The sequence below is a fragment of the Scyliorhinus canicula genome, chromosome 2 (genome assembly GCF_902713615.1).
Source record: "Scyliorhinus canicula chromosome 2, sScyCan1.1, whole genome shotgun sequence".
NCBI lineage: Eukaryota > Metazoa > Chordata > Chondrichthyes > Carcharhiniformes > Scyliorhinidae > Scyliorhinus > Scyliorhinus canicula.
This window is the reverse complement of record NC_052147.1, coordinates 116,045,586-116,073,108: the sequence shown is the minus strand read 5'-3', so window position 1 is coordinate 116,073,108 and position 27,523 is coordinate 116,045,586. Positions and strand designations below refer to the sequence as shown.

Below are 27,523 nucleotides of genomic sequence, written 5' to 3'. Positions count from 1 at the left end.
ATAACATTAACAAGGTTATTCTGCAGACATTATTCCTCAGCAATGAGTTAGAAAGAGGTTACCAGTATTTTGACTCCCAACAACAAAATAATTAGCATTTGTATAGCAACTTTAACATCGTAAAATTTGCCATAGCATTTCATTGAGAGTCACCAAACAATAATTGACACCATTTATTTGGATAGGTAACCAAAACAAACATTCTTGAGTGACAATTTAACAGATCCAAAATTCCCTAATTTATTAAATTCCTTTGGAATGTAGGGATTACACGAGGTGTCATGTAACAACCCAACCATTTATGAACATCCTCAAAATATTAACAAGAGCCTCATATATTTTCTCGCTTGTTTCCTTGTGGAATCTCATGAGTATCTCATCTGCTCCTGGTTAACTATAAACATTTAATACTTCTTGCACATGCTTCACTAACCTCTATATATGTGACAGTCCCCAAGACAGTTTGACTGAACCTAGAGTGTTATCTGTATAATTAATTTAACACACCTATCATTTCCTAATACCTCCCTCCCCCCCCCCCCCCCCATATTTCTACCCAACTTTTCCCTTCATGCATTAGATATTCCATAGATATAATTAGCCTTTTAAAACTTTCCGTGTCCTTCTAATATGCTTTATACCTTTCCTTAACTATATTTTGGGCTTTGTTCTTGACTTTCCAGTGTTACTGCCAGAAATTTCATGCCACAAGATTTTTTTCAACACAGGATGCAGAGAAAGTGCACATCAACTAGAATTAAGCTTCCGCTGTCTACAGCCAAGATGAACAATGTTGCAGAGACACCTAGAGATTGATGGTGTAAAACTCGTCACAGTTCATGATCATTACACCATTGTGGCCCAGAGCACTGTGACCAATGGAGATTTTCTTTCCTTTCAAAACAAATAGGCTGAAACCAAAAAATAAAACCCCAATTATTTTTTACTATACTATTTATGTTCAAACATTGCACAATTCCAATACAAGAATGCTGAGTATGTCAATCTACTCGAGGCAAATCTCATTGCTAGACCCATCCTAACTACCTTGTTGTTTGTGTTCTAATATAGGACTGAAATGGAATTAAAAACCAGTAACAATTCCATTCCTGTGCAGTTGGTAAGTGGGAGAAAATTGTCATGATTTTAAAAAGGTTCACTGACATTCATTGCAATGCAAATTAGTGGATGCAATATTGGCACATATGATTTATGCATCACTGCTGCATAAATGCAATCACTGCCAAAAGAATGCAAGATGTCATTGTTATACACAAATTATTATTTATCAGTGAGACAAGGGTCCCGCAAGCTGAAGCTGGACTGCAGATGTCAATTTCAGACAGTCAGTACTCAGCTTAAAAAGATGGAGTTATACTGCTCACTGTACATCCATCTAGATCATACTGGTCCAGATGTGTCAGTCCTTCATAGTCTTTGCTGTGATTACGTTCCTGAAAGTGACAGCAATATTGGAGTCCACATATCTGTAGTCAAACATGGTATTCTAAAAGTTACTGTCAATGATTCCATGCTTTTCCATAGGCTGTGTTTGAAGTTTCATAGATCATAGAATCATAGAATTTACAGTGCAGAAGGAGGCCATTCAGCCTATCGAATCTGCACTGGCTCTTGGAAGGAGTACCTTACTTAAACCACAGCTCCACCCTATCCCCATAACCCAGTAGCCTCAGCTAACCTTTTTTTGGACACTAAGGGTAATTTATCATGGCCAATCCACCTAACCTGCACATCTTTGGACTGTGGGAGGAAACCGGAGCACCCAGAGGAAACCCACGCAGACACGGGGAGAACGTGCAGACTCTGCACGGACAGTGATCCAAGCCGGGAATTGAACCTGGGACCCTGGAGCTGTGATGCAAATGTGCTAACCACTGTGCTACCACGCTGCAGATGATTTTCTGCAGCAAAATCATTTACCGATCACTTAACTGACAAAATGAATGAAATAATCCTCTTCACCTAGTAGCATCCTTGATTATTCGTGGGCTGCTTGAACAAGAGCACTGCGTCTGGGTTATTAATTATAATGTGAAGCAAGCACATCACAGTTTATGCTGTGATTTTACCACAGGGCAGACTGAGGGTGCAAGCCTGAACTCTACCTCAATTCGAATAGGCAATGAAACCCATCAATGCATTTTACATCCTGGTTTGTTGCCTGTGAGAATTGCTCAATGTAATTAGCTGCTGATCCTGCTTGATGGACACTGGAAGATCCCCTTGACTTGATGTCAGATTAAAATTAACATCAGGAAATGAAATACTTGCCAGAGATTGCTAGTTCGTTGTGGGCAGCTTTCATCAAGGTCAGTGATGAGAGCATCACTTTGCCACAGACTGCAAAATTGTTATATGTTTGTGTTTGCCGCAAAGAGAAAAGGTTTGGAGTTTCCATGCTCTGGATTCTTACAAACACGATGAGAGGTTTTATTAGGGATGCTCCTCATACAAGAGAACTACAGATCATGTGATGCTTCACCAGTAGGGATGTATTATCTGATATAACAAAAATTCTTGCCATCTTTATGTTCCATTGGGAAGTAAGTCTGTGTCCTTCAACAAGAACACAAATTATTGCTTCACAGGTTAATAATTTATAAAATAAGCACAATAAATCTACAATGCAATGAAATGATGGCCATGAAGTAAAACCACAGAAAACGTCCAGTAAACCAAGACAATGTGACATTGTTAGTTGCACAGAGGGTAAAATAGCATAATGAATGCTGATTTCTAACTGTAAAAAGATGGTGATGTTGAAGTCTCAGTCCATTCTGGTTGAGACCAGGTATAGCCACATTTGCTGAGGATTCAGGACTGAGTGACTCCTTGAAACTTTAGATCAACAAATACTTAATTTACTGTAATAAAGCACACAATTAAACTCAGTAGCAACTGCATGCCCCAGTTAGAAAGACACTGCATCAGAGTGGCTATATTTGATCAATATGTGTACCAGAGGACATAACCTAGTTATATATACAGCATTAATTACATGGGGCATAAAACATAGAAACAGGCCATTTGGGCCAACCAGCCCATGCCACCATTTATGCTCCACTCAAGCCTCCCCCACCTTTCCTCATTCAAATCTATAATCATAACCTTCTATTTCCTTCTCCCTCATATGCGTGCCTACATTCCTCTTAAATACAAGAGGGTGGCACAGTGGCACAGTGGTTAGCACTGCTGCCTCACGGCACCAGGGGCTCGGGTTCAATTTCAACTTTGCGTCACTGTCTGTGTGGAGTTTGCATGTTCTCCCCATGTCTGTGTGGATTGCCTCCGGATGCTCCGGTTTCCTCCCACAGTCCAAAGACATGCAGGTTAGGTGGATTGGCCATGCTAAATTGCCCCTAGCAGCCAAAGGTTAGGCGGGGTTAAGGTTACAGCAAAAGGGTGGAAGAATGGGCCTAGGTAGGGTGCTCTTTCAGATCGTTGGGGTACTCAATGGGCCAAATGGCCTCCTTCTGCACTGTAAGGATTCTATGATCTGGGGAGGTGGAGGGTAGTGGCAAGGAGAGTGGATGGTGGATTGTTAGATATTTATTTACTACGTGAATACCTATTTTCTCTCTTTTTGGTTGTGGCTGTGTTTGATGTATATATACATGCCTTAATAAAAATGTTTAAAAAATGGATTCTATTATGATCACTATTTGATTTCAAAACTCACTATGCGGGCGAATTGGTGGCAAAATATAGCAAATTCAATAATTTTTCACGTTTCAGGACCATTGATAACCACCCCCTCCCTGCCCCAACTTGTCTCTGAGTCACAATCATAAAATTTACAGTGCAGAAGGAGGCCATTCGGCCCCTCGAGTCTGCACTGGCTATTGAAGAGAGCACCATACTTAAACCCATGCCTCCACCCCATCCCAGTAACCCCACCTAACCTTTTGGACACTGAGGTACAATTTAGCATGGCCAATCCACGTAACCCACACATCTTTGGACTGTGGGAAGAAACTGGAGCACCCGGAGGAAACATATGCAGACACTGGGAGAAAGTGCAAACTGCACACATCACCCGAGATCCGAATTGAACCCAGGTCCCTGGAGCTGTGAGCCAGCAGTGCTAACCACTGTGCCACCGTTCAGCTCTCACTCCGGGCATGAGTGAAAAAATTAAGGCTGGCGCTCCAGTGCAGTACCAAGGGAGTAAGGCACTGTCTTTTGGCTGAAATGTTAGACCAAAACGCCATGGGACTGCTGGGGTGGATGTGAACGATCCCGTGGCCTACTTCGAAGAAGTGCAAAGGGGGAGTTATTCTTGGCGCCCTAGCCAATATTTATCCCTCAATCAATACCAGAACTGAACAGGTTGTCCGGACATTATCGCAGTGTGGGAGTTTGCTGAGGGTAAATGGGTTGCCAGGTTTCCAACAGTGCAGCGGCGGCCTCACCTCAGGGAGGGCTGTAAAGCGTTCCAATGGCCCTGAACAGCGCTACATAAAGGCAAGTATTTTCCTTCTTAAAAAAATATTTTTTTTCTTGCCGGTCTGCAACCAACGTGCGGCAGCCAGATTAGTGTTATCAGGCGGAGGGGTTAGTCGGGGAAGCCCGGGGTTTTCATGGCAGTGACGCGAGATGTTTGGAGGCGCGGCATTGGCGAGCGGGGCGGGGGCGGGGTCGGGGTCGGCCCACCCCCGCCGGGGTTACCATGACAGCGGCGGCTGGCGGGCCTGTACTGAAGGAGATGGAGGCAGGCGCGGCTTCCAAATGGAGATAACCCAGTAAAAAAAAACCGCTCCAGTGCAACTGGTGCACTCACCCCGACCCCTTATCTATCTATATAACAAACAAAAAAATAAAACCACAAACATGGCGGATCAGGACAACACATCATCTGTAAGTCTCAATTTTTTTTTCTTAAAATTAAAAATATACCAATTCTGAATTTAGTCCACACCAAAAGTGCTGATTTTGACACCCCCCCCCCCCCCCCCCCCCCCCCCGATTTTATTGTATTCTCCACCTTGCCTTGCCCTCCTCAGCACCTGACCATCGGCTTTTTTACTATTACTATTCCGTGGAAAAAATATAATTTTGACAAATTTGTTTGACATGCCTGGAGCCTGCAACAGCTTTCGCTCCAGCCAACCGCCGCGTTGTCGCTGGATCTAAATTCCCACTTTGCTCTCTTGGACTACTTTGCCGGTCGAAATTTTTTTGCCTGATTGCTGCTTTTAAAAAATGTTTTTTTACAATTTTGACACGGCGTTAACTTTTAACAAGCACGTGCTTGCTTGTTACCTGCGTCGTTGCTGCTGTCTGGAAAACCTGTATTTTTGTGATTGGGGGATGGATGGTGACTTAACTACACAAAGATCACCCCCCGAGTTTTGGTTTTGTTTCTCTGCGTCTTTGAAAAGGTTGTCGCAATAATTCTTAGGGCTAAAATAAAATCTTAAGTGGGATATCTAAACCAGCTTTCTGTGCTGAAATTGTGTTGCGGCACCTCGGAGTGCAACATGCTGTGTGGAAAAAAAGTTGAATTCTATTGCATTTTCTGCAACATTCAATTTGAAATTACTTGTCCAAATTTTTTGAATGAAGTATATTTCATGGTGAGGGGATGGGGTGCGAGGCGATGGGGTGGTGGGGCTCGGTGGTGGGGGTGGGGAAGGGTGCATTAAGCTGACTTGTAATCAACTTTGCACACATTACATGTCCCTTTACAGAAGAGTACAGGAGCAGGAGATAAGAGCCTGTCCCAACACTCAAATACGATCAGGGCTGATCTTCTACCTCAACATCATTTTCCCACACTACACCCATATCCCTTCATATTTTTAATATCTAGAAATCTATTGGTCTCAGATGTCAAATTGTCCCTTCAAGTTACTGCATACTTTATGCGTTATTTCATTTAATGATCATGTCCAAAGCCTAAAGCACTGTTAAAGTGCACTTTAAGAGTGTTGAAATTTGCGCTGCTTCTCAAGTTTACTCTGTGGTTTGGTTGCATTTTACAGGATAAGCCGTTTGTTGGGGAGATCAAAAGTGGGCTGAAACCCTCCATGAAGATGAGCATCACCGGGATGGTTCATTCACACCCCAACAGGTAGAGTAAGCTCAAACATGTCTTTCAAATGTGACCTTGTACTTGGGTAATTCTCACTTCTGGTCTCCTGTAATTCAGCATTGCTGTATAAACAGTGCACTGTGTGTATCCCATACATTGATTGTCACTCAATCATTCCAGCCCCCAAAAGAGTCTCCTCTTATCACACGGTTCCATGCAAAGGAGTGGACGTGTAATTGGTTTGGTTCCATACAAAGGAGTGGGCGTGTAGTTGATTTGGGTAACAAATGTAAAACTGGTTAAAAATTAAACTGTTTTATAAAATGGAGCAGTAAAAGGAGCTGAAAACAAAAGTGTTCTTCGTAATGAATGGAGTCTGTCATAGTTAGAGAGCAGAAATAATTGCAAGTTGTCACAAAGCCTAAGTCTAAAAATATACTGTGAAATCATGTAAGCAGCAATACCTTAAACACAGCCACACACAAATAAAACAGGTTTTGCTCATTGTCTTGTGAATAATTTTAGTTGGCTCCTTAATGGGCTTGATCATTGGCTCCAAGAGTTAATTTATGAGGCCAGTCCCACGGAATGCTATTTCGCTGCGAGTCCCAGAGGACCTGGACAGGAATGTTTTCAGGGCAACAAACATTTTAGGCATGTTGGAGGTCATTATTTAACAAGCACGAACATTTTATTTTTCACAGTTTCTCATGTTGATGTACAGTGGATTGGATTTTACCATCCCTCTGGAGGCGGGCTGACAAGTGCGAGGGGTGGTAACAGGCAGCGGAAGGTATCTGCAGGGCAGCCCAACATCAATCTGCCTTCTGCCATAGAACATAGAATATTACTAGTGGTGGGAACGACAGTGTGGCTATTCAGGGCTGCCAATTAGAGGCCACTGCCAATGCCCCTTATTGGCTTTGGAAGGCACTGCTGCCACGTGGGGAGTTCAGGTAAACCTTGGCGGCTTCTTGGCAGGGGACGGTAGCTTGCTTTGCAAAAGCTCCATGGCCCACAGAGGGCTCACCCTGTTTAATAACCACCCCCACAGCTACACTGGTGCCCCCCTGCCCCTGCCCTCTCCGATCACCAGGGTCCTGGCATGGTGGGAGCTGCTTTGCTGACAGGGGAGGAATGGGCTTTATTGACTGGGTGCAGTTGCTCTATCAGGCACCAGTAGCGAGTGTGCGTACAAACCGGCTGAGGTTGGGGTATTTTGAACTACACCGAGGGGCGGGGTAAGGGTGCCCCCTCTCCCCGTTACTGTTTGCTCTGGCCATAGAGCAATTGGCCATGGCGTTAAGAGCCTCTAGGAACTGGAAAAGGCTGGTTGGGGGGGCTGTGGAGCACCGGGTTTCGCTCTACGCAGATGACCTGCTCGTGTACATTTCAGACCCGTTGGAGGGGATGGGGGAAGTAATGCGAATCTTGGGGGAAATTGGCAATTTTTCGGCGTATAAATTGAACATGGGGAAAAGCGAGATGTTTGCGATCCAGGCAAGATGGCAGGAGAAGAGACTGGGAGAGCTGCCACTTAGAATGGTAGGGAAGAGCTTTTGATATCTGGGAATCCTGATGTCCCGGAAATGGGAGGCACTACACAAGTTAACCCTGTCCCGGTTGGTAGAACTAATGGAAGGGGACTTTAAGAGATGGGACATGCTCCCGCTATCACTGGCAGGGCGGGTACAGACCGTGAAAATGACCGATCTCCCCAGATTTCTGTTTATCTTTCAGTGCCTCCCCATCTTCATCCCTAAGGCATTTTTCAAGCGGGTGAATAAGATTATTTCGGGCTTTCTGTGGGTGAGTAAAACCCCGCGAGTGAAGAAAGTGTTGCTGGAGCGCAGTCGGGGGGAGGGTGGGTTGACGCTGCCGAACTTCTGCAATTACTACTGGGCGGCTAATATAGCCATGATCAGGAAGTGAGTAGTGGGGAAGGGGTCAGCATGGGAGTGGATGGAGGTGACGTCATGTAAAGACACCAGTCTGGGAGCATTGGTAACGACACCTCTGCCGTTCTCGCCAGCCCTATACTCCACAAGTCCGGTGGTAGTGGCGGCTCTGAGAATCTGGGGGCAGTGGAGGAGATAAAAGAGAGTGGAGGTAGCATCGATTTGGACCCCGATTTATAACAACCACAGGTTTGTACTGGGTAGGCTAGATGGCGGGTTCTGGAATTGGCAGAGGGTAGGAATTAGAAGGATGGGGGATCTATTTATAGATGGGAGTTTTCCCAGCTTGAAAGCTTTGGGGAATAAATTTTAATTGCCAGCAGGGAATGGTTTTAGATATTTGCAGGTGCATGACTTCCTGAGAAAACAGGTGTCGGCCTTTCCGCTGCTGCCGCCACAGAGGATACAGGATAGAGTAGTTTGCAGTACCTGGGTGGGAGAGGGGAAAGTATCGGATATTTACCAGGAGCTTTCGGAGGTGGAGGAAGCTCCGGTGGAGGAGCTTAAGGGCAAGTGGGAGGACGAGCTAGGAGGAGAGATAGAGGCGGGTCTATGGGCAGATGCCCCAAGCAGGGTTAATACCTCCTCACCATGCGCCAGGCTTAGCCTGATACAATTTAAGGTAGTCCACCGGGCACACATGACAGTGGCTAGGATGAGCAAGTTTTTCGGGGTAGAGGATAGGTGTGCGAGGTGCACAGGAAGCCCAGCAAATCATGTCCATATGTTTTGGGCATGCGTGAAGCTTAGAGGGTTGTGGCAGTGTTTTGCTAAGACAATATCCATGGTGCTAAAAACACGGGTGGTGCCGAGTCCGGAGGTAGCGATCTTTGGAGTGTCGGAAGACCCGTGAGTTCAGGGGGCGAAAGAGGCCGACGTCCTGGCCTTTGCCACCCTGGTAGCCTGGAGACGGATCTTATTAATGTGGAGGGACTCGAAGCTCCTGAGTGTAGAGACTTGGGTTAGTGACATGGCTGGGTTTCTCAGTCTTGAGAAAATAAAGTTTGCCTTAAGAGGGTCAATCTTAGGGTTCTCCCGGAGGTGGCAGCCGTTCGTCGACTTTCTCAGGGAAAATTAAAAATGTCAGCAGATGCAGTATTCCGGGGGCTTGGGGGGGGGGGGGGGGGGGGATGTTGAATGGTTGAGGTGTGTGAAGATTGGGCTGGGGGGGAAATGTTTATTTTACCATGTTGATGTCATTGTTTTTGTTACTGTTATAAAAAATTTCAAATACCTTAATAAAATATTATTTAAAAAAAACAAATCGAAGGTCCAACATTGTAAAATTTCACACCACTCTGCAATTTATCAAAGGTAGGTGGGGGAAACCAGGGAATGATAAACCTGTTAATTTTTCCGGATAACAGATAAGCTAAGGATAGAATGGCTGAGCACCTTGAACATTTTAAACTGATCAGAGAGCCAGTATGAATTTATCATAGATAGATCAGGTCTGATTAACTTCATTGAACTTTCAAATAAAGATGACTAAAGTAGTGGATGGGGTAATGTTTATGTATGTTATTTAAATGGACTCCCAGAAGCTGTTTAATAAGGTACCTCTGAAGAAATCTAATCCAAAATTGAAACTTGGAATTAAAGTCAAATTATTGACATGATTACAAAAAAGGCTCATTGGCTGGAGACAGAGCAGGGTTAATTGGCAGGATGTGACTAATTGTGTCCCACTGGGATCCAAGTTGGAGCCTCATTTGTTCATCATATTGATTAATGATTTAGATGATAATGATAGAGCCACATGTTTACATTTTCGAGTGGCAAAGATAGATGACATTATAAGCACTGTTGTTGGAAGCATAAAATTACATGATATTGAAAGATGAATGGGTAAAACTGTGGCAAAAGGACTTCAATTTAGGCTAGTTTGAGCTCATCTTTATATGTAAAGTGAATGGATTTAGAGTACCTTTCTAAATGGTGGAAAGAAGAGCCCCAGACAGACTTGGGCATTCCATGAACAAAATAAAATGTCGCAGCAGGTAGCAAAAAATCAAAACTTCTAAAGGGATGTTGACCATCATGCCTGGAGGACAAATGTATAGAAGTCATGCTTCAGCTGCACAAAGACCTGGTTATACCACACTTGGGGTACTGTGAGCAAGCCTGTGCACCACACTGTAGAAAGTCATATTGGCCTTGTAGGGAGTGCAACATAGGTTTGCCAAATAACATCTGGACTCCAAGAGTTAAATTCTGAGGAGAAATTATGCAACCTACGTATTTCCTGGATTTTATGGTTAAGCAGGTATTTAAATCCAAGTTTAAGATATTAAGGGAACTGATACGATAGAAAAACTAATTCTGCTGATTGAGGAGTTTAAGGGTTCATATTCTCAAAGATTAGAGCCAACCTTTTCAGGAGTAAAATTAGGAAACATGCAATGAGAGAATGGTGGAAATTTGGAAATTGCTTCTGCACATAGCAGTTTATGCTCAATTAATTGTTAATTTTAAAATTAATTTAAAAATGATAAGATTTTTGTTAACAAAAGTGTTAAGAGATATGGGGCAATGGCAGGTCTACAGAGTTTGGTCACAGATCAGACGTCATGTCATTGGATGGCAGACCAGGCTTGAAGAGCTGTTGATATACTTCTGTCCATATGTTCTAAAAGATTGGGCTTTGGGTGAGGAGAGCCTTGTCCTCAAGATTACATACATTGTAGTGAGGGAAGGTGGTTGAGGGTTTGTTGGATGCACCTTTATGAGATTAGCCCCAGAGAAGCATGACTAACAGGAAAAGCTTTGGGGGATGGGAATGAGACCACTGGAAGAATTGGGGATATATTCAAGTGGCTGGGGGAGCAGGGAGGCAAGCGGGTGGTGAAGATCAAGGAGAAATGGAAAGCGGAGTTGGGAGGGGAGATCAATGGGGAGCATGGAGTGAGGCACTGAAAGGGTAAACGGGACCTCCTCATGTGCAAGGATGAGCAGCATGATACAGTTTAACGTAGTGCACAGGGTGCATATGACTCGGGCGAGAATGAGTGGGTTCTTTCAAGGGGTAGCAGATGAGTGAGAGGTGTGGGCGGGAGCCAGCGAATCTCACGCACATGTTTTGGGGTTGTGAAAAGTTGGCAAGATTCTGGGCACGAGTGTTTGCTTCTTAGCCAGGATAGTGGAGGAGGAGGTTTATCTGGACCCTCTGGTGGCGATATTTGGGGTCTCAGAGAAGCCGGAGCTCATGGAGAGGAGGAAGGCTGATGTCTTGGCCTTCGCCTCTCTGATTGCACGGTGGAGAATTTTGCTGGAGTGGCGGCCGGCATTGCCACCAGGGGTAGAGGCTTGGTTGGGTGACCTGCATGACTTCCTGTGATTAGAGAAGATAAAGTATGAGTTAAGGGGCTCAGCAGGGGAGTTTGAGGAAAGGTGGGGGATGTTTGTGACCATGTTTGAGGGGCTGTTCGTCGCGGGGGAGGGGGGAAAAAGAGGAAAAATCTGTACAGATTGTATAGTTGATTGTTGAGAAGCATGTTTCCCGGGGTGTTTGTTCGCTGTAACTTGTTTTGATACATGTTTGTAATAAAATACATTTTTTTTTAAAAAGGGAGTGAGACCACTGGAAAAAAGGTCGGTGAACAAGACAGGATTTTCAGCTTGCGGCAGAAAGAGAGCGTAACCAGTCCAGTAGAAAAAGGAGAGCCTAAAGTGGCAAAAGATGGGAGTTTTACAGAAAAGTAATCGGGAGTAAGGCTGGTAAAATTAGTTAGGCTAGAGAAGGAGCTGATATCAGGTGCTGAGAATCTAGTCCAATCATAATCGGATATCCACATACATCCATTTTCAACAAAGATTACTAGATTGGACTGTGACGAATAGGCAATGAAAAGAAAATCTAAGAGGAGAACTGTGTTCATGTGTGAGATTGGAGTTCTTGGCACAGGAAGAATTAGCATTCCCCATTCTTCAGTAAACATGCCTTAGTTTACTTTCTCATGGCTCTGGGGAAGAGGATAGGTCATAGCAAGAAAGCACAAAATTCCCAAGGCTTGATCACTAACTATTTATGTACTGGTGATTCATCTTTAGTCAAAAATATATGAATCCTATATTTCTCCGCCTCTACAATTATGCTGTTTTATAGCAGCAGCACAAGTTCTCACCAACCACAGATTAAATATGGCAACACATTACAGAAAAAGATGACATTAATAGCTGAGCCTTTTCTATATCACATATAAGAAGTGCAGACATTTTGTCTTGTCAGTCTGGTTTAGCACAGGGCTAAATCGCTGGCTTTGAAAGCAGACCAAGGCAGGCCAGCAGCACGGTTTAATTCCTGTACCAGCCTCCCCGAACAAGCGCCTGAATGTGGCGACTGGGGGCTTTTCACAGTAACTTCATTTGAAGCCTACTTGTGACAATAAGCGATTTTCATTTTTCATATAAGTCAGTGGCCTGACTGATTTACATTGAACAAAAAAAAATGATGATGGCAGTATATAGGGGATAATCAAAGACCTTCAAGTCTCTACATTGATAGTTCCCAATTTTGGATTTGTTGTTGAGGAAGAAGGAATAATACTTTTTGTTGTATTACTTTGCTATTCCACCACTTTCTATCACTTTCCATGAATATTTTCTCAGAACTTTCCCAATATCCCACTTGCCCATTTGTTGTGACATCATTCCCTAGGTGTCCTCTTGGTGCAATTTTCAAGTAGCCATTGTTTGTATATCATCATTGGTCATAAATGTCCAACAGAGCTGGAATGAATCCTATCCTCACCTGACACCCAATACATGGTTTTCCAGCAGGGAGTAACTTAATAGTGTTCAATAATGAGAGCCCTGACTTCTTTTTGTTCTTACTATAGAGGCTTATTGTAGTGGTGTTGACACTGCCCTGGCTGAGTTCAGCTAACTCAGCACAGTTGAGGCTTTCTGTTTTTGTTTCGCTGGCTGTCACTGAATGGGAAAAAACAGCATTTTAGCCCGGGGGGGGGGGGGGGGGGTGGGGGGGGGGGGGGGGGGGGGGGGGGGGGGGGGGGGGGGGGGGGTGGGGTGGGGGGGGGGGGGGGGGGGGGGGGGGGGGGGGGGGGGGGGGGGGGGGGGGGGGGGGGGGGGTTTGTGTTGTGTGTGTGGAGTGGTTCTTGCCGTCGTCATTAAGAAAATGAAATTAATTTTAGAAATCTATTTCTGGCTCCAAGACTGGTGTCAAGCTGAAGCCAATGTACGCATTCCCTGGGTCAAAGCAGTAACACAGAAGAAGAACAACTACTAATTATGTTGGGATGAAACTCTATTGTCTCAACATTTTCTGTCCAATCTTCAATTACAACCCCGAAACATACTTCCTCTGTTGACTGAACTATTGCGTTCAGTAATGCACTCTTTCCCCACCAAGAACAAGGACAACGCAGTTTTTGAAAAAAATGTTTAAAGTGCAGCAGTTCCCAAATAAATCATTTTGCAGAGTAAATTTAGTAGTTACAGAGGAGTCCGGAAAGGAGAGTCAAGCAAATGGTTTATTAACAGAAGTAAAGTATTTACAAATAACAGTCCCAGTGGGGACTACTCTGCAGTTCGGCTCCTACCTGTGCCGGCTTTTAAGTCCTGAGTTAACTATCCCACTGACGGGCCTCCAACCCTCAGCGGGGGAGCTCTGACTCCATGAGGCTCATGGACAGATTAATCAGGTCATCCTTGTGGGGGTTATAACAGTAAGCTTGTATACACAGCCCTGAGTATTGAAGATTAAAAGGTGGTAGAAATCTAATTGAAAAATTGTTTAAAGGAGTTGAAGGAATGAACAAACTATTTTTTTCCAAGGTAAACTTTATTCATAAAAGTACATTTCAAAACATTTCAAATTGGACATTACAGAAAGCGCAGCAGTATTTAACTCGGCACGTAGTATTGGACTTGCAGTGTGCCAGACTGCAACATCTAGTCATGGACAACGCTTTGCACTGGAGTGCAATGTTCATAGCCTTCTGATTTACTTTTCAGTCATCTTCCAGTGCAGGGTGGACAGAACCTGCTCCCCAGCATGTGCCACTAGAAAGGATATGTATAAATGCATCAGCAGCACAATTTAAGATGCATCCCGTTTTGCATACATTTCTGGCAGCCTTGCCACGATTAGGACCTCATTACTGTGGAAATCATGTGCAAATTCTCATACTCCCGATATACCAACATATTCTGCCAGTGAAGATGTTGTTCATCTACATAGTCTCATCTACGTTAACAATAATCAAACATCACGATATAATAAGCAACATTGGGAATCTACAAGACAAAATTACCTCTTATTATGAATTTGAATCTTGTTATGGCAATACCCTTCTGCAGAAAATTACCTAAGAAATCACTTCTATTAAAGCATATAAATCTTCAGGGGAGGGGTGGACTATAGCAAATTTTTGAAGTACTTAAACGATTCAACAGAATGCAGAGGAAACATCAATATGAAGCTAACTGAGATCCAGGTACACTTTCAGGAGTTTTTGAAGTAAAGCAGAATGTTCCTAAACATTCTTCTTATTAGTTATTCTTGGGGTGAGCATCACTAGAAAGGTCAGAATTTATTGCCTGTTGACTTCAGGTCACGGCCATGGAGTGAACGGTCGCACATTTAGTAGCTCCCGCTCAAAGTGGCATTTTACGGTCCTTTCCACGTCTGAGGGGCGAGGTTATTGGATGAAGAGACATGTAGGAGTGCCAAGAGAAGGTGCAACTCCTCTGATGTGGCTAGGAGTGGGTTGAGAAGTAGGAAGCAGTTGGAGTAGGAGATAAGCCCCACAGGATAAGCTGGCAGAGGGCAAAGGACCAGTTCTGCCCGCCCAGTGGTCGACAGAGCAACTGGTGGACTTTTCAAACACTAAGTTCAGCCAGCAAAGGAGGGAGGCCCTGGAGGACCTGGCCAAGGTGGTGGAGTCGCTCAGTGTGGGCATTGAGAACGTGGAGCAGAGGCTGGAGTCCTAGGGCTAGGCGAACCAGAAATAGAGGAGGCGGTTGGGGGGGGGGGGGGGGGGGGGGGGTGTCACGAGGAGCAGCTCGCCTCGTTGGTGGCCGAGGTGGGGGTGATACGGGAGACTTAAAAGAGGCTGAAGGAGAAGATGGAGGACTTGGAGAATGGCTCCAGAAGGCACAATTTGAGGACCATGGGGATGACCAAAGGCATTGAAGGAGCGGAGGCCGGCATGTATGCGGCCAAACTGTTGGTGAAGCTGATGGAGGAGGGGGCTTACGACCAGTCTCTGGAGGTTGACCGAGTGCACAGGGCGCTGATGAGGAGGCTGCTGCACCACTTTTTAGACAACTAAAAGATTTGTCGATGGGCAAGGTAGACGAGGAAGTGCACCTGGGAGGGGAACGAGCTGCGGGTGTATCAAGACCTGGGTGCAGAACTGGCGAAAAGGAGGGCCGAGTTTAACTGGGTCAAGACTGCCCTCTTTAAGAAGGAGGTGAAGTTTGGAGTGCTGTATCCGGCCCGCCTCTGTGCGATTTTCCAGAATCGAGAATATTATTTTGCTATGCCAGAGGAGGTGATGGAATTTTTGAGTAAAAATGGACTGGCAGGAGAAGGAGGACATTGACTTTTTGAGGAGTTGTGAGAGATTTTGTTTGTTCTTGGGAAACCTTTTTCCCCTTGAAATGTTCTTTTGGGTTTGGTGGCGGGGTGTTTAGGAAGCATCAAGGGTGAGTGCACCTTTTTCTGTTGTTTGGGGGAGTGTAGATGAGCGGAGGGGAATTGGGAAGGGGGGTGTAGGAGGTTTGGAGGCCTTGGGCGGGGCCTGCCATGCTAGCTGGGCAGGCTAGTTAATGGGAGCACAGTGGGGGTGGTCAGGAGTTAGGCGCAGGGGAGGCGGCTCGGATGTTTTGTTTGGGAGAGGAGGGGGGTTTCTGACAAGGATGTGGTTGTTGTGGTTCAGTTGGAAAAGGAGTGATGATGGTGGACATCCGAGAGTGGGCCAGGATGGCCGCATGATACGGGCAGGGGGCAGGCCGAAAAATGGATATGGTTGACCGGCAGGAAAGGGGATTGGAGAGCCCCCCAACTAGGCTGGTCACGTGGAACGTGAGGGGGCTGAACGGGCTGGTCAGACGGTCACATGTGTTCGTCCACCTGAGGAGTCTGAAGGCAAAAGTGTCCTTTTTACAAGAGATGCACTTAAAGATAGAGGACCGGACAAGGTTGAGGAAAGGATGGGTAGGGCAGGCGTTCCACTCAGGACTGGACATGAAGACGAGGCTGGTGGTGATGCTGGTGAATAAGCGGGTGGCGTTTGAATGGAGAATATTGTGGCCGATTTGGGCGGGGGGATGGGTTTGTGAGGGTGGGTGGGAAGCTGGAAGGATTGCCGGTGGTCCTGGTAAACGTTTATGCCCCTAATTGGATGATGTGGATCTTACGGGTGGATGCACCTGGAGTGGAGGCTGGATGTAGGGCTGTTGGCAGATGAGGAGTGTGCGAGCAGGTGAGAGCCACCATCCGGGGGTACATGTGGAGCTCAATGACAATGCGCAGATTACGGCCACCATGCTGTAGGAGGCACTCAAGGTGGTGGATCGGGATGGGGGGGGCAGTTTATTTCAATTCAGGCACATAGGGAGAAGGTGGAACGGGCAGAGATGGCAAGGCTGGCGGAAGAGATTCCGAGGGTGGATAGGAGGAATTCGGAGGCCCCAGAGGCAGAGTTGTTGAGGGAGAGGCAGAGGCTCCAGATGGAGTTTGGATTGGTGTCCATGTGAAAGGCAGTGGACAGTTGCGGAGGGCCGGGGGCAATATATGAGTATGGGGAGAAGGCGAGCAGGATGTTGGCCCTCGTGTGCCTTTCTGTCTCATTCTGTTTAAAGTACTTCACAGGACACACCTGACTATAGCACAGACGAGTAGGTTTTTTGAGGGGGTAGAAGACAGATGTGGGCGGAGCGCGGGCTGGACCACGAATCCATTCCACATAATTTGGGCATGTCTGAAACTAAAGGGGTTCTGCCAGGAGTTTGCGGCTGTAAAGTCCGAGCTGTTGGGGGTAAAGTTGGCCCCAGGTCCAGAGGTAGCGATATTTGGAGCGTCAAAAGATCCAGGAGTCCAGGGGTCGGGAGAGGCCGACGTTTTGGCCTTTGCCTCCTTGATAGCCCGGAGACAGTTCCTACTTGGATGCAGGAACTCGGAGCCGCCGAAAGTGGGGGTGTGGGTGAGTGACCTACCAGATGTTTTGAGGCTGGAGAAGGTTAAGTTCGTCCTGAGGAGGTCGGTTGATGGGTTCGCTCGGAGGTGGAAGCCGTTCATTTACTTCTTTAAAGAGGATTGAGGTGTCAGCAGAAGGCGGGTGGGGGAGGGGTAAGGGAGTTAAAATGGGGAAGGCAAGGGATGGATCGGTGTTTGATTATTCATTACGTTGTATAATTTTACATCTGCATTCGTTTGTTGTTTGATTATGCAAATTCCTGAATTTAAAAAATGTATTGCCTGTCGCCAATTCCCCTTGAGCATTGATTAGCTGCTTTCTTGAACTGCTGCTGTCCATGTGGTATAGGTACACATATTGTGCTATTAGGGAGAGAGTTCCACGATTTTCACCCAGCAACAGTGAAGGAACAGCAATATGAATTCAAGACAGGATGGTGTGTGACTTAAGGGGAGCTTGAATGTGGTGATAGAACCATAGAATTCCTACTGTGCAGCATATCGAGTCTGCACCGACCCTCTGAATGAGCACCTTGATGCATGATCAATTGCACAAAAGACTCAGATTGGGTACAACTGTGGTTTTATAGCAGTCAGATGCGTGGCCTGCTACTGCAGCTGGCGAAATGGCAGATCAATGGAGGACACGCATATTTACACGGCTCCTTGTGGGCGGAGCCAGCCGGCAGGAGCTACCGGCGAACCTGTAGTACAGGTCCTACCTTACATCCCCTAATACAGGTGCACACAGTGGTTCACCACATTCACCCCCTGTTAAGAATGAGTCTGGTGGGGGGTGGTGTGGAACTATATACAATGTTGCAAATTATGTACAGTGTCTTATAAAATGAGTGGGGAAGGAAAAAAATGTCCATTTTGACGGTCCGGTGCCCGTCAGAGGTTCAGTCGATCCGGTGCTTTGACGGTTCGCTGGGAGCGACGTAACGGTGGCGGCGATGGCGGCGATGGCGGTGCTGGTGTCGCCGATGCTGGTGCTGGCCAGTAGCCGGATGACCCCGGGAGTGTGCCGAAATCCTCTTCGTCCTTTTCCGTGTTGGGGTGGAACCTGACGGTGCCAGACCCCTGAGGGAGACAGTATCTTGGCAGCCATCGGGGAACTCCACGTAGGCATACTGGGGGTTGGCGTGGAGCAAGTGTATCCTGTCCACCAAGGGTCCGCCTTGTGGAGTCCGACGTGCCGACGGAGCAGAACCGGTCCCGGAGCTGCGAGCCAAGTCGGGAGCGACACCCGATGTGGATTTCCTGTTGAAGGTAAAAACACGTTCATGGGGTGTGTTCTTTGTGGCGGTGCACAGTAGTGACCGGATGGAGTGTAGTGCATCAGGGAGGACCACCTGCCAGCGAGAGGCTGGGAGATTCCTGGACCGTAGGGCCAGCTGGACGGCCCTCCAAACCGTCCCGTTCTCCCTCTCTACCTGCCCATTTCCCCGGGGGCTGTAGCTGGTCGGTCTGCTGGACGCAATACCCCTGCTGAGCAGGAACTGACGCAGCTCATCGCTCATGAATGAGGATACCCTGTCACTGTGGATGTAGGCGGGAAAACCGAACAGAGCGAAGATTGTGTTTGCCGGGGTGATACAAAATCTTGTAATTATAGGTGGAGAGCTCGATTCTCCACCGCAAGATTTTATCATTTTTGATCTTGCCCCGCTGTGTGTTATTGAACATGAAGGCTACCGACCGTTGGTCAGTGAGGAGAGTGAATCTCCTGCCGGCCAGGTAATACCTCCAATGCCGCACAGCTTCAACGATGGCTTGGGCCTCTTTTTCGACAGATGAGTGCCGAATTTCAGAGGCATGAAGGGTGCGGGAAAAGAATGCCACAGGTTTGCCTGCCTGATTTAGAGTGGTGGCAAGGGTGACATCTGAAGCATCGCTTTCTACTTAAAAGGGCAGTGTCTCGTCTACTGCGTGCATCCCGGCCTTGGCTATGTCTGCTCTGATACGGGCGAAGGCATGTTGTGCCTCGGCCGCGAGGGGAAATTGTGTGGACTGTATGAGTGGGCGGACCTTGTCCGCATAGTTTGGGACCCACTGGGCATAGTACGAGAAGAACCCCAGGCAGCGTTTGAGGGCCTTGGAGCAGTGGGGAAGGGGAAGCTCCATGAGGGGGTGCATGCAGTCGGGATCGGGCCCCAGAAGTCTGTTTTGGACTACATAGCCGAGGATGGCTAAGCGGGTCGTGCTGAACACACACTTTCTTTATTTTATGTAAGGTTGAGAAGAGTGGCAGTGCGGAGGAATTTAGCGAGGTTGGCATCGTGGTCCTGCTGATCATGGCCGCAGATGGTGACATTATCTAAGTATGGAAACGTGGCCCGCAAACCGTACCGGTCGACCATTCGGTCTATCTCCCTTTGGAAGACCGAGATCCCGTTAGTGACGCCGAAGGGAACCCTAAGAAAGTGATAGAGCTGACCGTCCACCCCGAAGGCAGTGTATGTATGGCCCGATTTACGGATGGGGAGCTGGTGGTAGGCGGATTTCAGGTCAATTGTCCAAAAGACCCGGTACTGTGCAATCTGATTGACCACATCAGATATGCGTGGGAGGGGGTACGCGTCGAGCTGTGTTTACCAATTGATGGTCTGGCTGTAGTCCACAACCATCCTGTGTTTCTCCCCCGTTTTTACTACTACCACTTGGGCTCTCCAGGGGCTATTGCTGGCCTCGATGATACCCTCCCGAAGCAGCCGCTGGACCTCGGACCTGATGAAGACCTTGTCCTGGGCGCTGTACCGTCTGCTCCTGGTGGTGACGGGTTTGCAATCCGCAGTTATATTGGCAAAGAGGGAGGGGGGGGTCAACCTTGAGGGTCGCGAGGCCGCAAACGGTGAGTGGAGGTAGGGGCCCGCCGAATTTGAGGGTGAGGCTCTGGAGATTGCACTGGAAATCCAGGCCCAGCAATAGTGCAGCGCAGGGGTTGCGGAGGACATAGAGATGGAAACCGCTGAATTTTATGCCCTGGACAGTGAGAGTGACCGTACAGAATCCTCGGATCGGGACAGAGTGGGATCCGGAGGCCAGGGAGAGCCCATTGATTGGCGGGGTGAACTTCGAGGGCGCAACACCTTACCGTATCCGGGTGTATGAAACTTTCGGTGCTCCCGGAGTCCAGCAGGCAAGAGGTCACGTGGCCGTTGATTTTCACCGTTGTCGAAGCAGTGGCCAGGTTGTGTGGACGAGACTGGTCCAGCGTCATCGAGGCGAGCTACGGGTGGTTGTCAGAGGTTTCGGATGGAGAGCGTCGGCGACCCAGTTCGTGGGATATAGTTGGCATTCCAGCCCCGTGGGGAAGACAAGGTGGCAGCGACGGGAGGTCCTGTGGGGAACCAAATGGCGGCGCACATTGCGGGGGTGGGACAAGATGGTGGCGCCCATGGGCCACACGTGGACTGAGGGGTGGAGATGGCAGCGCCCACTGACCGCACGTGGCCCTGGGAGGAGAAGATGGCGGCGCCCATTGTGCGTTTGGCAGGGGGCGATAGCGGGTGTGATAGCGGCGACTGCGCAAGCCTGGCACACAGCTGCGAAGTGGCCCTTTTTACTGCAGGACTTGCAAGTGGCGGCGCGGGCCGGGCAGCATTGGCGGGGGTGCTTCTGTTGACCGCAGACGTAGCAGCGGGGACACCCGGGGTGTGTGGATTGGCATGCGGCGCAGGCGTATTGACTAGACAGGGCCCCAGCTGGGGGGGGGGTCATTTGTGGGGTCCAGGAAAGGTAGGACGGGTGGGCCGAGCGGCGAGGGGGGTAGGCCTGGACATTTCGGGATGCGACCGTCATGGAGAGCACTAAAGTTTTTGTCTCCGCTAGGTCGAGCGTGGCCCCTTCCAGCAGTCGTTGTCGGATGGGGTCCGACACAATCCCCGTTACGAATGCATCGCGCATGAGTAGATTAGAATGTTCGGTGGCCGTAACGGACTGACAGTCACAATCCCGGACGAGTGGGATTAGGGCCCGCCAGAAATCTTCGATGGACTCACCAGGGAGTTGAGAGCGAATGGCGAGTACGTGCCTAGCGAAGAGTGGGTTCGCTTTCTGCGCATAGTTTTCTTTTAGGAGTACCATCGCTTCCGCGTAACTCGAGGTGTCCTGGATCAACGGGAACACGTTGGAGCTCAACCTGGAGTACAGGACCTGTATCTTCTGAGCCTCTGTCGGCGTGGGGATCGCACGTTGATGTAAGCCTCAAAACAAGCTAGCCAGTGATTAAAGTCCTTTTCTGGCGTCGGGCGAGTGCATTTCGCCAGCTGCAGTAGGAGGCCACGCATCTGACTGCAATAAATTGATGCACGATCAATTGCACAAAAGACTCAGATTGGGTACAACTGTGGCTTTATTGCAGTCAGATGCGTGGCCTCCTACTGCAGCTGGCGAAATGGCAGATCAATGGAGGACACGCAAATTTATACGGTTCCTTGTGGGCGGAGCCAGCCGGCAGGTGCTACCGGCGAACCTGTAGTACAGGTCCTACCTTACATCCCCTAATACAGGTGTACACAGTGGTTCACCACACACCTTGCCTAGGCCCACTCGCCTACCCTGTACCCATAACCCCACCTAACCTGATGTGGAGATGCCGGCGTTGGACTGGGGTGAGCACAGTAAGAAGTCTTACAACACCAGGTTAAAGTCCAACAGGTTTGTTTCAAACACTAGCTTTCGGAGCACTGCTCCTTCCTTAGGTGCACATCTAACCTGCACATCTTTGGACACTAAGGGCAATTTAGCATGGCCAATCCTCCTAAATTGCACTTCTTTGGACTGTGGCATGAAACCGGAGCACCCGGAGGAAACCCATGCAGACACGAGAAAAAAGTGCAAACTCCACACAGACAGTGACCCGAGGCCGGAATTGAACCCGGGTCCCTGGCGCTGTGAGGCAGCAGTACTAACCACTGTGCTGCCCCATGATGTTCCCATACATTTTCTGCCCTTGTACTTGCAGGTGATATAGGTCTTGGATTTGGAAGGTGCTGCCGAAGGAGCCTTGGTGAATAATTGCAGTGAATCTTGTAGAATGCACACACTGCTGCTGCCATTGTGCATCAATGGTGGATGCGGTGACTGTTTGTGGTCGTGGATAGGGTGCGAATCAAATGGCTGCTTTGTCATGGATGGTGTGAGCGTTCAAAGTATTGTTTCAGCTGCGCTCATGCAGGTGAATGGAGAGGATGCTATCACACTGGTGTCTCAATTTTGGAGCATTGTACTTTATTCGAATGGGGATTTCGTCCAACTCCCTTATGTCGAACCCCCAAGCTCCCTTCTGACTAACCCTTTTTATTTCATTCCACGTGATTTTTAAAATAAAGGAGCCTGTGACTTTGTAATTCCCTCCACCCATTTCATCCACTCATAAAATCTTTCCAAATGAGACTGGGTGAAGCATTTAGTGCTAGAAGGTCGAACTACGCATTGGGCAATTTACAGTTGAAATGTCCAAATATTAATACTTGACCCATTCTCAAAATGCTTCAACTTCTGAAATAGTAGTCAGAAGGCAGATATGTGACTCTTCATCTAAAAATCAACACTGAGTGATTCAACAAAGTGGGATTATCTTATGGTAGCATGGTGCTAATTGTTCCATCATGTTGCAATCCTTCCCTTTTGAGGCACTACGTATGTTTGAAATGAAGACTCTTGCCAATTCCCTTATGGATCACCCTAACGGCTCTTTTTTTGTTCACCTCCCTGTTTCAAAATGATTTTTTTAAAGTTAGGTCACCTGGACCCAATAATGTCTTATTTTTTCAGCTAGAACTATATCCTTCAGAGCTGACCCGAACAGCCCAGTCACAGTAATCAAAGAGTTTCTGAATGTTCAGCATAACTGTTTGGGGAGTGGATTATAGAAGTTAAGCATTCATTTTTTAACTGCTGGTGGAGATACAGATGAGGGTCACTTAAGACCCTGTCTACCAGTTGAGATGAATGCAAAAGAGCAGGGGAAACATTCCAGTTTCCTGGCCAATATTTATTGGCTAATGACACCAAAACAGATTAGTGGGTTATTTATCTAATTTCTTCTTGTGTGATCTTGCACTGTTCAAATTGGCTGTTTGCCAGCATAAACGTGATTCAATTAGTTATAAAGTACCTTTGTGTATTGTGAGCATGTGAAGACAAGTTTTTTTTCTTTGTACTAGATGTGAATTAGGTTTTGGTATTTAGTATAAATTTTTAGATGAATATGCTTTTTTTTGTATGAAAGGAAGCCCATATAAGGGGCTGGAATCTCTGCCGCGCCACGTTTCTGTTTCAGCACACTGGCGAATGCTCCGTTATGCCGGCTGGTCAATGGGGTTTCCCATTGTGGGGCAGCCCTATGCCGTCGGGAAACCCCCCGGCTGCCGGTAAAACGGAGCATCCCGCCGGCGGAGAATCCAGCCCCCAGATCACTACCCATGTCAGAGGGTCAGGTGAATATTGAAATCAGCCCCCCTCCCTCCTTTATTGCCTCCCATTCATCATTATTGCCTCCCATTCATCATTTTCAATTGAGGTATGGAAGATTTGTGGACTGGCATCTGATTGTGTTAAAATCGTAGATCTTCTCATCTGCACAGCACTACGCTTCCATCTGTAGCTACCTATCGTGCGCAAAAAGAACAACAGTAAAAAAGGGAGAGTGCCCACACCATGTCCTGCACCATTTCATTTTCATTTCACCAGGAGCTACTCTCCACTTTTCTGACCCTACTAACCTACATTCCTCATGCTTCAGAATTGAATCCAATATTCTTAATCTATTTATTTCTCCAAATGTTTCCTGTAAACATCACTCTTCAACCTGGCCTTTTGCCGTTTCCCTTCACTCTCATTGGCAGTTCATTTCTTTCTCTGAAGCACCTTAGGAAGTTTTATATATTTAAAAAGTGCTGTTTAAATGTTCGTTATTGTTGCTATTGATGGCCCTGAATGACAGAGTAATCTGTTGCATGCCTATTGGTAAAGAACCAGTGTGTTCAAAGTGTCGATGATGAATGTGTCTTGCACTTTATCAAACATTGGTGAGACCTCAGCTGAGGTGTTGAGTTCTGGGCTATACAACTGAAAGGATATCGAGTGCAGAGAGATTGGTAAGAATGGTACTGGTGTTGAAGGACTTTAGCTTTCCAAATGAGCACTGCACTGATGGTCATTCACCCCTGCTTTTTCCCCATAAAGCTGCACATCTTTACTTTTCAGATAAAGTCCAATTCCCTCTTGAATATGTTGATGGAACCTGTCTTCATTATACTCTCTGACAACACATTCCAAATCTAAACCACTTGCAGTGTGGAAACGTTTCTCCTCATGTCTCCATTGCTTCTTTTGACAATTACCTTGAATCTGTGCCCTCTTATGCTTGATCCTTCTAGTAGTGGGAACAATTTATCTATATCTCTGTCTGGACCCCTTATGATTTTGAATATACAAATATCCTCTCAACCGTCTTTTCTCCAATGAAAACAATCCCAACCTCTCCAATCTATATAACAGAAGTTCCTAATACCTGGAAATATTTTCATGAATCTTTTCTGCACTCTCATGTCTTTCCTGAAGTGTGACATCCAGAACTGGACTCAATACTCCAGTTGAGGCGAAACAAGTGTTTTCTATTAGGCAGTTTTTTTTAACGGGTTCTTACGGAGACTCTTACTGCTTAGCGGCAAGAGTTACACCCAGCTTTTATCCACATATTTGCATTCATTGCCGAGACCCTTCCCATCGTTTGCAGATTGTCTTTGTTTTGCTGATGGAGAAGTCCTGTTTCTCCCCTTGAGTTTTTGAGGGAGAATAGGTCGGTCCATCTTTCTGGTTTGGCCCATGTGGGAGGGGATTGTGTTTCCTCCAGAGGGTGGCCCTCCTTCCTGTTCCTTCTCTGATGTTTGCGAGCTCCCTTTCATCCAGGTGGCGTTCCTTGTCCCCTGCTTTCTACACCCCCCCCCCCCCCCCCCACCCCCCCAACACCGCTTCCACTTACCTTCCACCTCCAGGAAGAACCCGCTCATGCGTGTCTTGGTGAGGTGCGCCCTGTGAACCACCTTGAGATGCATCAGGCTTAGCCCGGTGCAGGAGAAGGTGGAATTGATCCTGTACAGTGCCTCAATCCAGACTCCTCCCTCTTTCTCCATGCCCATCTCCTCTCCCCATTTCCGTCTAGTCTCGACCAGTGTGATCCTGACCTTTTCTATGAGTCGACTGCAGGAAACATGTATTCTCTACAAATTTAATATAACCTCCTTGCTCTTGCGCCTATTAATAAAGCCTTTGACACTCTGCTTTCTCAGCTGCCTTTATCTCACACAAGAAAATATACGAGAAATGCCCCAAGTTCCAGCGTTGTGCAAGGTTGCCTACTCACAGGAAATTGCTATAATTAGCTCACTGTCCCAGTTAGAGAAAGAAACATTTGGTCAGAATTTTCACTGTCAGCAATAATGGGCAAAATTGTACTTGCCCGATGAGGTCAGGATCAAGTTTTGTTGTGGTACATCACAGCTGAATCCCTGCTGTCGTCACTGTCAATAATTGCATGGATAATGGTTGCTTAGGAGAGGTACCTGAGAATTGATGCCATTTGTGGGCCAGTAATCCAACATAACGTGCTGCTTAGATCAGGAATATAAGGAGAAAATGAGTTGGGAGTCAAGAACCAACTTTTCAAGTGTGACCCTTTTTTCCTGATCACATGTGGTTAATGCTTACACTTGCGATTATATAACAGCTTTGTACTAAGTCTCATCAGCAACCCTTTGGAACCAGAGACAGATGTAGGCCTCGAAGTGACCATCAACTTCCAGGATCGCTCGGTTGTACGGAATGCCAAAGTTTCAGGCAAATGGGGAAAAGAAGAGAAAATTATACCCTATTTCCCTTTCACACCTCTGCAGCACTTCAAGGTGAGTACCAAGTAATCCTACATAAAGCTTGTGCCATCTTTCTGTATTATCCTAAATGAAAGATAAGGCAGTGTGGATATGCTAATTGTTTTGAAGTGAATGGGTAGAAACTCAAGCTGGCAAGGGCATTAATGGAATTCTTAATGTATCAGTTTGTATCTGGGCAAATGATAATTTAAAACAAGAATTGTAACATTTTCTTTCTACCAACTCTGCATAATTATTGAATGTGGTTATGCTCAAAATCAATGACGCTCGTGATTTGGGCTGTTCAACAAGTTCATGCAATGAGACACTGACATATGTTCAGGCTTAATCCCTCATCTGTGCAAAGTCCACAGGTCTGAATAGGAATGGGAACACAATTAATGTTAATGCCCTTGAGTTCATCAAGCGGATAAAAGAAAAATTGTCACATCTGATTGTTAATTGAGTGCAGACGCGATGGACCGCATGACCGAATTCTGCTCCTATATCATATGGTCTTAATTAACAATCTATTCCGGGCAGCATGATGGTGCAGTGGTTAACACTGCTGCCTCATGGCGCCGAGGACCGGGGTTCGATCCCTTCTCCAGTTCACTATCTATGTGGAGTTTGCACATTCTCCCCCTGTCTGCGTGGGTCTCACCCCCACAACCCAAGGATGTGCAGGGTAGGTGAATTGGCCACACTAAATTGCCCCTTAATTGGGAAAAAAAAAATTGGGTACTCTAAATTTTAAAAAAATTATCAATCTGTTCTGGCAGTTGGTTGATGCTAAAGGTAAGATACTATCCTTTAAACTCTCAGACCTGTATTCAAATCCAGTCCAAACTGATGGGGATGAAAGTCTGTGTTTAGGAAAAGAGAACGGAAGTGGGATGAATTGGTTCACTCTTTCAAAGCGTTAGCACAGGCACAATGAACTGACTGGCCTCTTTCTGTACTTTAAGAGTCTATGAGGTGCATGTGAGAGTAAATGATAGATGAGACTAACGCTGATTAGATTACAATGTGAGTACTGTGTGCACTTAAGAATATAAACATTATTGTTACTCTATAAACGTTTTGAGGTACTTGGTGGCACGGTGGTTAGCACTGATGCCTCATAGAGGGACCCGGGTTCGATTCCGGCCTTGGGTGACTGTATGGAGTTTGCACATTCTCTCCGTTTCTGCGTGGGTTTCCTCTGGGTGCTCAGGCTTCCACCCACAGACTCAAGATGTGCAGGTTAGGTGGATTGGCCATGACCAAGGCACCGGGTTATGGGGATAGCGTAAGGGAGTGGGCCTGGATAGAATTCTCTTTTGGAGGGTCAGTGCAGAAGGTTGAATGGCCTCCTTCTGCACTGTAGGGAATTCAGTGGAATACGGTTAAATAGAAATATTTTGGATGATACGGCAGAGACGTGTACCATGAGATATGGCTGCTTGGTCTTTATGCTAATCAGATTGGT

The 27,523-nt window shown here is 46.8% G+C and overlaps 1 protein-coding gene across 2 annotated transcripts in view; it reads left to right on the top strand.

Annotated features, from left to right (window-relative positions):
- si:ch211-10a23.2 (uncharacterized protein LOC567812 homolog) overlaps positions 1-27,523 on the top strand; it is a 79,416-nt gene that overhangs the window by 47,658 nt on the left and 4,235 nt on the right. The window contains exons 1-3 of one of the 2 annotated variants that reach the window (XM_038785589.1): positions 4,677-4,878; positions 6,006-6,094; positions 25,911-26,085. In XM_038785589.1, coding sequence (XP_038641517.1) covers positions 4,852-4,878; positions 6,006-6,094; positions 25,911-26,085 — 291 coding nt within the window. In that variant the 5' untranslated portion in view covers positions 4,677-4,851. Of the gene's footprint in view, positions 1-4,676; positions 4,879-6,005; positions 6,095-25,910; positions 26,086-27,523 lie in introns of those variants that run through there. The other variant, XM_038785597.1, reaches the window with a different exon arrangement.